Genomic DNA, 11644 nt, shown 5'->3' with positions numbered 1-11644 from the left:
GAGACAGCTAATTAATGACATTTCAAAACCCTCATAGCTGGGACCCTGGGTTTGCTAAATGTCATCAATAGATTGTTTTTCAGTGTTACCTATGCTCAATACTGCAACTAGAAATGAGTTTAAAAATTGGGAAAAACATCCCAGTGGTCTGACTTCATTTTTGCACAGGATATAAAACAATGCATCTCTTCTCAAGGCAGTTAATGAAGCATAGTACATTCAAATAGGATTCAAAATAGCAGAGAGGCAATTGAGCATCCCTGTCAGGACTCCCCAGCTGGAGCTGGCTGTGAGGGAGATGACTGAAATTCTACTTTATTTGTAAAACCGCTGGATTAGTTTTATACGTGTTTATGACTTTCAGTCACCACACCAGCAATATCTACATCGCATTTGTGGAATTCTAGTCTCAGTTAAGGAGATGCAAAATTAACCCTATTAAAAGAATTGTCAGTGTCTGAAATGAAGAGAAAATGCCTGGCCAAAACCACTTGTGTTTCATGGCCCTCTTCCATGTGTGCTCTTCAAATAGCTCTAATCAGCCTCTCCCTCCACTTAGAAAACTGTTGAAAACATGAAAATTAATTTTGAATTATGTAGGCTTTCAGCCGGTCTTTTAATTTTGCAGTTCTTTCCAAAACTTCCATTTTATGTATAGTGCTGCAGCTAGCTGCCCAGTGTCAGCATGTGCGCATGGTTATATAGCTTTCAATTCATTTTCCACACCCAGATGATCCCAAGTTAATGCAAATTGCACCGTGTTGTTTCTTACAGCAATTTTATGACTGAACTACCCCCCAATGAAATTCACACTGTCACCTTCATCATGACTCAATTTGTTACAAACACTTCCCTGACGTTGGCAGGTGCTTGCTCCAGGCTGCATTTAAGTCTGTAGGACGCATTGTTCACAAGTGATGTTTTACAACCGAATTAACATTTGTCAACAGCAACAAGAAAAAATCATGACACAGCTAATAAAAGAAGAAAAATAAACCTTGTCTCTATTTCATTGTCAGAAATAAAAAGAGAATGATGCCAGTTTGACAACACAGTTCTATTTCCTTGTCTTTTCAGTCTTTTATAAATACTTTAAATAGCCTGGATGCACCGTGGATCAAGAGACTTTCTCTTGCAAACTATTGCAATAACCTTTGGTTAACATCTATAGTTTAAAACACCGGGATGTTCCTGGGGTGCTTTTCTATGGTCCTGTCGACAACCTTCCTTCAGAGCCTCTCTGACAAACACCAGACTTTCAAAGCACACCAACATCTCTGCAGCCAAGGCAGCCTCGACTCACAGCGCGCAGTCCCATCCCCGGCAGATGAGCCAGCCTTCACTTACCAGCTCTCTGGGACCATATGGCTCGCAGAAAGTGACGGCGTTGCCGTGCATGATTGCACCGCACTGCTCTCCAACCTCGCAGTTACTACATTCAGACCTGCAGGAAGAACACACCATGTTCAAAATGGAAATAAAAAAACCATACATTTGAGACCACATCAGGCTTGTAAACTGTAAAATAAGACCGTTATAGCTTGACACTCAGAGAAATTGAACTGTTCTGTTATCATAGTGCTGAACATAAAGGTTGAGCAACTGAACGTATGATGTATTAGAACTCAAGAAAGGCCCTTGTGAATGAGTACTTCCTCTCTGCACACTGTCCTCCCTCCAAAAAGGAGTGTCCCTGCTCATTGACTGCAAAACATCACATCATGGGAAACCAAGTTGAATTCTTACATATATAATTTAGCCTGAAGTTATCCCTCTTCCAAAGTCCTTACTGCACATTCAATATACCATATGTAAACCCACTGCCACAGAGTTACCGTCCAGAACAGCTCAGGAGAAGGGGGTAGGATCAGACCCCACCAGCCCGCAGGGTTATTTACCCCAAAGGGCAGACTCAAGGCTGCAGATGCTACCCAAAACATGGCACCAAGAGGCTCCTACAGCCCTGCTGCTGTAACACAGTTCTTGCTGCTGCTTTCTCTTTGTATTTGTCATACCCCGTATTCCCGGTAACACAGAGTTGCCACCCTGTTCACCTTTCAGGGGAAAAAGTATGAAGAAAATCTCAGAGAGGCTGCTAAGTGCTGCTGAGCCAAGTAATTGCACCTCTCCTCATATTTCTTAATTTAATATGAAGGACTTTGCAGGCAGTCTGGCTGTGGAGCAGAAGGAAAAGGCCTTCTCCCTCACCTTCCAGGATCAAGGTATCAGCTCTTGGCATGAGCAGCGAATTTTCAAAAAATCTCAGAGAGATTTTTCAGCCAGTGCTGACCAGCATTGCCTTCAGGCATCCAAAGCTCAGCTTTAACTGAGCCTACAGGCTCACATTTGCTCCCAGAGCACCTCCATTGTACGCAAGGACGAACTCACTCCAAATCTTATTTCTTATTAATTTTTATCTGTACTTTGATAATGGATATTTTTAGAGTTTTAAGTGTAATGGATTCAGGTAAGGGGTGTTTAGGCAGTTTTTTCTCTGGCTTCTCTCACAAGGGTGCCTCAGACTTGGTCACCCTTTCTGATGTCAAAATACACATTCCTATATATACAGCCCAGATGTAGTTTAGTACTTTGCAAAGATTTGGTTTTCTTCTGGCTTTTCATTCTCCAGCTAATTTCTGAATGGTAGATCTTACAGGAAATTGGATGGAAAGGAAGAAATCCCAAAGAGATAGGGACTTGCTGTCAACAGATACAATAGAGCTTTCAATTATCATAGCTGATTTTACACAGGTTTTTTTTCACCTCTTTTCCTAATTTATATTGCTTGTTTGTCTTTTCCTTAACAAGTGTTTTGTTAAGCTTCTGCAAGTCTTTCTGTAAACTGTTTGGAGTAGGTTTTTTCTGTTCCTGAGTATCTGAAAACCAACAGCACACCATGGTCCTGGACGGGGCAAATGCAATCTCCAGCTGCATTGCTAGGAAGAGGCTGGCAGTGTTGTCAGCTATCCCATGGGCTGGGGCAGCTTTTCCCTGAAGGTACTACGCGTCCAAATGTCTGAGCAAGGGAGGATGGGCTGCTGCGAACCCAGGTAGTGATTAGAAATAATGTTTAAATTAGTTTTTAAAGTACTTGTTAAACTAAGTGGAGATATCTCCTGCTCTGCTCCAACAGCAGACTAGGGCTCCACACCCTCCTCCCCTGGCTCCCAGGAGACCTTCCCAGGGCAGCAAAGTGTAGGTGATTTTTGACAGAATGGGTTAACTCTGGGCAGCGTACAATACCCTGCACAATACCCTGCAGGTCTGGGAGTGCTAAGCTGTGCTGAGTGATAGATGTTAGGTTTTCAGATGCGTAGATGTGGTGAATAATTGATTGCATTTGTTATTTTAAGCCTCTTCAGTTGGTCCTGGATGAATTCAGCACAGGATTGGCTTTCTTATGCCCAAGTCCATTACAGAAGTCAAAGATGAATGCCTCTTTCCCCCTTTCCAAATCTCTCTTTTATTCTGAGATTTTATTAAAGGTAAGTTTCAGCTCAACTTTCCAAAACAAAGTCAGATGAAAAAATCCTTGAAGTTTTTTCATGTATGAACATGTCAATAAAATCATTCAGCAATTCACACTGATAGCATTCAGTATTTTGACTTTAAATATCAAAATTAAATCGTCTAATAAAGTAGTGTAGTTCCTATCAGCTTCAATTAATATTTACTTATACAAGCCACAGTTATCCCATAATTTTATTTCTCAATATAAGGCAGGAAGAGAGTGTGTAAGTGAACCAAAATGTACCTTAAGTACAGAAAGAGTTCATGGAGGAAGTGTTTGTCGCTACCTAAATTTCACTCGATCCCTAAACTCTGATAGCTGAAGAACACAGGAACAGGAACTAGAAGAACAACTGGAATTCTGTAGGATTCTGGCTGTTTATGAGCATTATTTTCATTACCTGCCCCCATGTTTTGGGGTTTTATAGTGGAGTATCTTCCTGAATTCCTCATATGTACGGGGAGAGGCAGATAATGGCAGGAAAACTTTGTCTATGAATACTACGTAGGGAACATTTAGTGCCTCATAAAAGGTCAGACTACATAATCCAAGGGATATTTTAATTTTGTAATTCTCGTATTTCAATGAATACAAAGTGATTCACCTGTGATTCTACTTCTGTAATGTGGTCTGGAAATCCAGAAACATCATCCTTCTAATAGGGCTGTTTCATCATCACTCATCTTTCTAGGATGACTCGTCTCATAAGAAATTGGATGGCTGTTGGTAATCCTGATTGAAACCTTTGTGCTCTCTTTGAAATGTATTACCTCTGACAATAAATTGCTCAGTAGCTTGACAGGAATGCATGAAGAGTAAGATAATTGATCTGCTGTTCCTTAGATCATCGTCATCGTATTACATGTTTAGAAACTATCCAATTTGCTGTTCTCCTGGTGCAGACAGGAAGGTTAATTTCTTTTCCATTTATACAAACAGGAGACAGTATTAATTGTCCTGGCTGGGTGCAGCTTTTCACATTATCTTTCTCACCTGCCTTGTCTAAAATCTTAGCACGTTAAAATCATTTCAGCTTTCTCTTCACAGCTGGTACTTGCTGCCACTGTTGACATGTGTCATATTCATCTAGATGTCTTCTCTGTAGACCTGACATTGCTCTCATCTCTGGCTTAGAGAGTCCCACCTCTCTCTGCTATTGTTCCTCACTTTGCTGAAGGGGAAACATCTGCTGTTTCCTCATCTCTATTTGTCATCTTTTTTCCCTCTACAATACCTGAGTTTGTGGACGTTACATTGACTGATGTCTTTTGTGATGTCTGGACTATAAAGAAGATAAACACCTCAAGCTGGCAAGAGATTTTTAAACATAAATCTTTCTGAAGTTTAATCCCACAGTTTTAGTGCAATTTGGAAACCGCTTTAGGAATTCTCCCTCCTGTCACAAAGCTTTCCTCCACCTCTTTGCCACTGAAAATATCACTGTACCTCTTCATTTCTCATGTGACATGAAGAAGTGATGGAACTTCTTTGTTATTGATCAATTTTAAATGCTCAGCTTTTCTTCATGTCATCTTTGAAGAGTATGTCTTCTGTAAGTGACTGCTGTTTGGAATGCTGATAGGCTTTGAGATGAAACATTGCATCAAGTTGGGAAAGGGAGTTTATAGCCAGCAACAAGGTTCTGTACTGAGTCTTTCTTTTTAAATGTCCTGTTGTCTATAACCCTACTGTTAAAACTGTTTTATACAGAAACATACATTAATGCCACCACCTCTTCTTTACTTTATGCAGCTTCTTTTTCCCCTCTTTTTGTCTCAACATTAAATAATTTATCCTAGGATTAAAGATAATATTTTTTCTAGATTTATTCTTGCATGTCCTAGTTTAGTTGTTATATAGCACCTTTCCTACATTCTCCTCTGCAATTTTATGAGGTTACATGGAAGCAAAATGATCACAGAAACAGGTACTCAATGACCTAGACAGTCTTTCAGACACCACCCATATTGGACCTCTTCTCATCCAGTCACTTCCTGGCCTTTCCCTGGCAAGTAGTACATTTTTTCCCTACACAGGAAATCAATTACTTCCATGGTTCCTGGGCTTTCTGAACTAACACACTCCTGCCAGTTTTCAGCAAGTCTCGTGGATCACCAATCACCTGTACTTACCTACCTTAACTTCCACGGCTAATACACGCCAGACATAAAATACACGGGACATTTAGAAATGTGTGATCTCTTTTTACTTGTGTTTCACAAGTAAAAGAGATCTTTGTAAAGTTGGTGGCAAATGAGACCCAAGAAATTAGGAAATCTTTGCTTGCATAAACAGGCTTCTGCCTATTGGTTGGGGACTTTGGAAATAATTGTGTTCTGATATGATAGCCTGTTGGAAGGAAAAAACATAAAAAATGTTTGGACATACTGTATAAGAAAATCCTCATGGTGGTTAAGTCCCAAGAAAAAGAAACAAGCTCCCATTGCTGCATTCCCAGCACAGAAATCCCCCCTGCTTCCATCTCCTGCTGTGCTCTTTCCTGCTGCCTCCTCCTCGCCTTGTCCTTTTCTCCGTCATCAGTTTCTCCTGTTTTCTCTCAATCACCAAACTGTGATTTAGTTCAGAAACCCATTCCCTGATGCTGTGATTTTTCTGTTTCTGAAGATTCCCATCCCAACCTTCCTTTTCTCCTCCCTTTGCAGCTCCATAAATACTCAAAGCCACTCCTGAGCCTTCAAATAAACAGATGGTTGCTGGGTGGGGATGTGCCTTTTAATGAATTTGAAAGAGCAGAAATCCATAAAAAACAAGCAGTCACTCCTGAAATCATACAGTGCCCTTGTGCAAAGTAGTTATTTGACGTGAGGCCGCTCCCAGCAATGGAGTAACACCAGCTCTGATGGGACTCATAAAATTAGACACACACAGAAGCTATAAAATGCTTTGCGTGTGCACTTGGACATGCCAGAAAGGGGATCAGGAGGAGTGGGACAATATTATTCATGTCCAAGCCAGTGTTCTGTAGGATTTGGGAAGAAAAGATCATAGGAAAATACAAACACTTCTCTTTTCATCTTCACACAAATAATGGTTTCAGAAATTATTAGAGTGGCTTAGTCTAACTGGCCCCTGGTGACATGGCACTGCTGGAGTGTCGGTGCACACAAGGCAGCTGCCACCACACACACAGAGCACAGCAGAACGGGGACAGAGCAGAGCTGGAAATACTGCTCCAGCAGTTACCACAATTGTTTGTGGTAAAGATGGGATTTTAGCAGCTGCCAGGGGAGAAAAATGCAATTTTAGGGTGGATGGCATAAACTGTTAATAATCCCTGATTTAACTCCCACTAGACAATCAAATGAGAATGAGCTTTCTGCCACCAAGCTGGTCTTCACTGGAGGCAGAGCTACAGTAGAAATCCTTTATGCAGAAAGGCTCATGACACCTCATTACAGTTTTCTTTTGCTCATGCTCCACTTTTATTTAGCATTGCTTTCTGGTGTTATTACAGGAAAATATGTTTCAGGATTGCAGTGAGTTTTGTAGATCTCTCTCCCAGTACGCACCACCCTGCACTGACCCACCAACCAAGGTGAGTCAAGGTTACTCCAGGGGGATCAAATCCAAATCTCAGGGACAAAAGAAGCAGGAGACTGAGGGCTCTTTTAGTCTGAAATTTCTCTGTTGAGACTTCTATAAAGCAAGGGTGAATTTACAGATAAGAGAGCAATGGATAAATAAATTACGGAGGCTCCCAACAGACAGACCCTCTGTGAGTTATGAGACATCTGCAGGGAAATAATGCCTCCTCTCATTTCTTTCCACTCAAGTCCATTTAACACACTGCTGCTAAAGCTATCTACCTTGGCAGCTATTCTGTAACCCATTAAGAGTCCTTGATCTATTCATTCCCATAAAGAAAGAGGGTTGGGTTCTTTTTTTATATTATAGTATCCAAGGTCCTTAATGCATCTGCCCAGAAAAACATTTAAAGAAATCATACAAAAGGAACAAAAGGAGGAAAAATATTAGACACATACTAATAAGTATTACAGTAAGTACATACAAAAGAAAAAATATCCATAAAATTCCATAAACCACAGTGTTTTTACATAAGATGGTGAAACTGTGAAAGACCTGCACAGATGGAAAATGACAGGCCTTAATAAAAAGGAAAATTAAATCAGATTTCACAGAACATATGTATTCCTAACTAACAAATGCAGGTAACTGCTACAATGCCCATCAACAATTTATCTGCACAAGACAAGCTAAGACATTAAAATATTTCTGTGTCTTATAATGAATTAAATCAATAAATATTAGTTATAGTTATGAAACAGGATTGTAAAGAATAGAAAACTGAGTAACAATCCTATATAAATAAAGGGAACTCCAACCTTCAAGGCTTTGTGTTAAGACCAATAGATGTGTTTATCCGGATATAGCATGACCATTATATTCACTATATAGAACAGAACTGGTTTTGTACTATAAAAGACTTAGAACTTCCTCTTTTGTGACATACATATATCATATGAAAAATTATTCTTTCAGACTGAGAGGTTTGGCTAAGGGTTATCTTTGCTAAAATAACATTCCTTTGGCTAAGAGGTAACAGACTGCAATTGTTTCCAACACCCCACTTCTGAGCAAAGATAATATTGGGTGTTCCTCTCCTATAGGTTTCACCAACAGTCATTTCTCCATATTGTCCTATTATTTACTGTTGGAGTCTTTAGAAGTGTAGCAGCGACTTAAGGAGTTCATCCCTCCTGGGGATGGATACTTGGCTTTACTAACATCGAAATGATTGTTTTTCCTCACCTCTTTCCTTGTCTTCTGAAACAGTGTATGGGTTGGGTCTCTGCAATCGTTTAGCAAAGAATGGGGAGCGGAGGGGGAGATTATGTCCAAGTGCTCTCACACCACAATCACAGTTAATAAAGCTTCTGCCTGACCTACATTGTACTTGCCTTACTATGCACATGGAGTCATGAGATTCTCCAACACTGTCTACTGGTTAAAGAATGATAACAACCTCTGCTGGCTGTTTCAGACCACTGTGATAATATGAACGACCCTACTCAAGAATTCCATTGAACAAAAAAACCCCCTAGCAATTGGGAGTTGCTATATAGAGCTGGGAAGGGTTTTCCTTCCTACACAATACAAAAGTTTTGAAAAAGTTTCTCCTCCATAAAAAAGAAAAAAAATCAACCTTAAATATTTATGGCAGCTGAAAATTAGATGGAGGTGTTTAATTACAGTTAATTTTTTCTTTTGAATGATTTGGAAACATTTGATTACAGTTTAGAAGGAATTTTTCCTTCCTGGTTAGCCTCACCAGGAATATGTACTATGTAAACATGAAAAAAAAATTGAAAAAAAATTGAAAATAAAAAGTTGAAATATTGAAATTCATTGCTTTTCCATGCAATGATGATGATTTCAAGAAATCAAATTCTTCATACAAAAACATTCACTGAGCTCAGCTCTACTCCTTCTTTCTATTTTAGATTAATTTAAAACTTGAATTCAATGAGAACTGACTCTCTTCAATGAGCTTAGAATTTCTCAGTCACTCATTAATCAATTATTTAATAAACTAATAAATTTAGGTCCCAATGGAGCAGACACACACGAGCTTACACCAGTGTGAGCTGAGGTATCGCATAATTAATATAATACAAATACTTCACTATAATAAACAAAATGTTTTAATTTGGTCAAACACATACAAAGAAAAGCAGAAGTCTGAAACTCACCACATGGTAGGACTCAGTTCTTCCTGATGGTAAGAGTCAAAATCATCTCGTAGGATAATGCTGTCACTATGGATTTCGGCTACAGAGAAGAGAAAGCACTATATGAAAAAAACTCCAGTGTAATGATCCAATGCTTTCTAAGTGTTGTTGTACCTAGAGCTAAAGTAATGCATTGTAAAATGAGGAAATCAGCTTTTTAAAGTATGGTAGTTACAAAAGCCGGGTTTTCTCAGTTACAGGTTTTTTTGCTTACTCTGGTTCATAGTACTGAAGAAAATTGATTTTTCTTCCCCAAATTGAGTCTGTTTTGACCATAACTGGTGAGTGAGCCATCCCTGTCCTTCATTCCTAATCCTGTGGTTGTGTCTCCCATCCCATCTCACCAGGTTAGGGCAGTAAGTGAGTGCAGGACCGCATGGTCACACTGTGGGTCGAACCACCACACCAACCAAAATGATTCTATACTAAAAGCTTTAAGAATTTTTGTTGCAAATTGTTGGTTGTTCTGAATGTTCAGAAAAAAATTCCTCCAAATCCAGACTTTGGAAACTGGCATAAGGAGGGATGAGATGTCTTAGTGAGTGTACTACACTTCTAATAGTCAGGGGATTCATTCTGACAACTCTTAAGCAAAAATCCATCAGCTCATTGAAATTTCTCTGCTGCTATCAGTGAAGCTGGCAGCAAAGGTCAACTCATGTAAGGAATATTAACCATGAATTCTGTTAGACAAATGTTTCTAAACCATTGGTCTTCAAGCTTTGGACTCCATCTTTCCCTCTAGATTTGGTGTATCATTTATGTATGATGAACCAAAAAAACCAATATCCCAAAACTTTGGCTGCTGCATTTGTATTAAACAGATTTTTCTCTGTTTCTCTACAAATGCTTTCATTAAACAAATGAAGCGACTGTCACTTGCTATTCAAACTGTGCAAGGATGCCAGAATCCATCCTTGACTAACCAACTTGCACCACGGAGGTTAACGGGTGCAGGGCTGGAGCTCTGCTGCATGCTCTGTGGCCTGCTTGGAGAACAGAAGCGGTGCCCTGCTCCTGGGTGCACCTCAGAGGTGCACTGGGACAAAACCTTCCTCCCAGTGACCCAGCACCGGTGTGACGGTGCTATCCCACACTGGGGGTTACGGGTCCTCCTGCAAACAGATGCTCTAATGCATAGCTGGGAAGAAAAGCTCTGCAGCACGATATAATTGCACTGCAAGGGCTCAAAGGCAATAAATAAACAGCAATAAAAATCACAATGAAAAAACAACTAATCAGAATTAGACATAATTCAATTCATTTTATATGAGTCTCATTTTTATTTGAATTCCCTAGAGCTAGTTTCATATGACCTTACAGATTGTTTATTATAATAAAGTTAGTGATTCTGAGTTTTAGTAATAAGAATGACAAATCACCTACCTAGGTGAGGATGTAAGGGAGCTTCTGTCGGGGCTGTGGAGAACAAAGGCACAAAATGCATGAATATTTTCTATGATTAGGGTTTAATTGCAGCATTAAAATCAATTTAGTGTAAAACAAATTGTACAGTACGTGTCTTTTTAAGTCAACTATCCCAACAGTTTAATTATGAAAAATGTGATACACACTGAAAGTTATAAAAATATAATAGGAAAGAAAAAAAATAAATATTCTCTAATTAAAATAAGCATCAATAATAAATGAAAGACAGAAATGGTTGTACAGCAAGGTAAGAAAGATCACTTCTAGTCTAGGATTATGAGATACGATTAGAAATAAGTTGGATTAAGATTCAGTAACTCAATAATTGAGAAAGAGAGTGGGAACTAGGCTGAACAAAATAAAGTCTAGGTGAGGCAAAAATGCCACACTTTGACCATTTATGCTGCACTAGACAACATTTTATGGGGTATATTGTTGGGAGACAAAATCCTAGTGTTCCTAGGGCCACAAGTAACAGATTCACTCTGCGAATCATTGAATCAAACACTTATTTTAAAGCACATTTTAACATGCATTGATGAATCAATTCCCCAATAGGTCCTGTCTTCCAAGAAATAGTGGAATATCGTAATGACACACTGCATGGGGACACGCATGTAAAATGACAAAACTCTATAAAGCAGTCTTCTCTAACACTTTGCAACAGGAGCCTTGGTGCAGCATTACACAAATGAAAACAGAATGTATCTGAAAGGGCACAGCTACATAAAAAATAGGGGAAGTCTAGAAGGTGGCTATACAGTGTGCTAGATACTCCCTGGTAGCTAATGCATCCCTAGCCTTGCCCTATGTTAAATCCCTAGCAAGTTACACCTCTTTCACGGAAGCAAAAAGGGTGCATTTAAGCAAGCTCCTGGGGAGCAGTTACCTTATTTGCCTCGCAGTACTGTGAGGAACTGCACTATGGACTTGT

The 11644-nt window shown here is 39.5% G+C and overlaps 1 protein-coding gene across 1 annotated transcript in view; it reads right to left on the bottom strand.

Moving 5' to 3' along the window:
• Positions 1 to 10729, bottom strand: part of LOC114819021 (reelin-like) — a gene marked incomplete at its 3' end in the record, with an annotated part of 47171 nt that extends 36442 nt beyond the window's left edge. Inside the window, exons 1-3 of the mRNA XM_029087197.1 lie at positions 10669 to 10729; positions 9244 to 9322; positions 1348 to 1444 (exon numbers count right to left, since the gene is read on the bottom strand). Of these exons, the coding sequence (XP_028943030.1) occupies positions 1348 to 1444; positions 9244 to 9322; positions 10669 to 10729 (237 nt within the window). The remainder of the gene's footprint in view (positions 1 to 1347; positions 1445 to 9243; positions 9323 to 10668) is intronic.
• Positions 10730 to 11644: the final 915 nt, after the last annotated feature.

Source organism: Antrostomus carolinensis, unplaced genomic scaffold, assembly GCF_000700745.2.
Source record: "Antrostomus carolinensis isolate BGI_N321 unplaced genomic scaffold, ASM70074v2 scaffold20761, whole genome shotgun sequence".
Taxonomy (NCBI): domain Eukaryota; kingdom Metazoa; phylum Chordata; class Aves; order Caprimulgiformes; family Caprimulgidae; genus Antrostomus; species Antrostomus carolinensis.
This window is presented reverse-complemented; position numbering and strand designations above follow the sequence as displayed.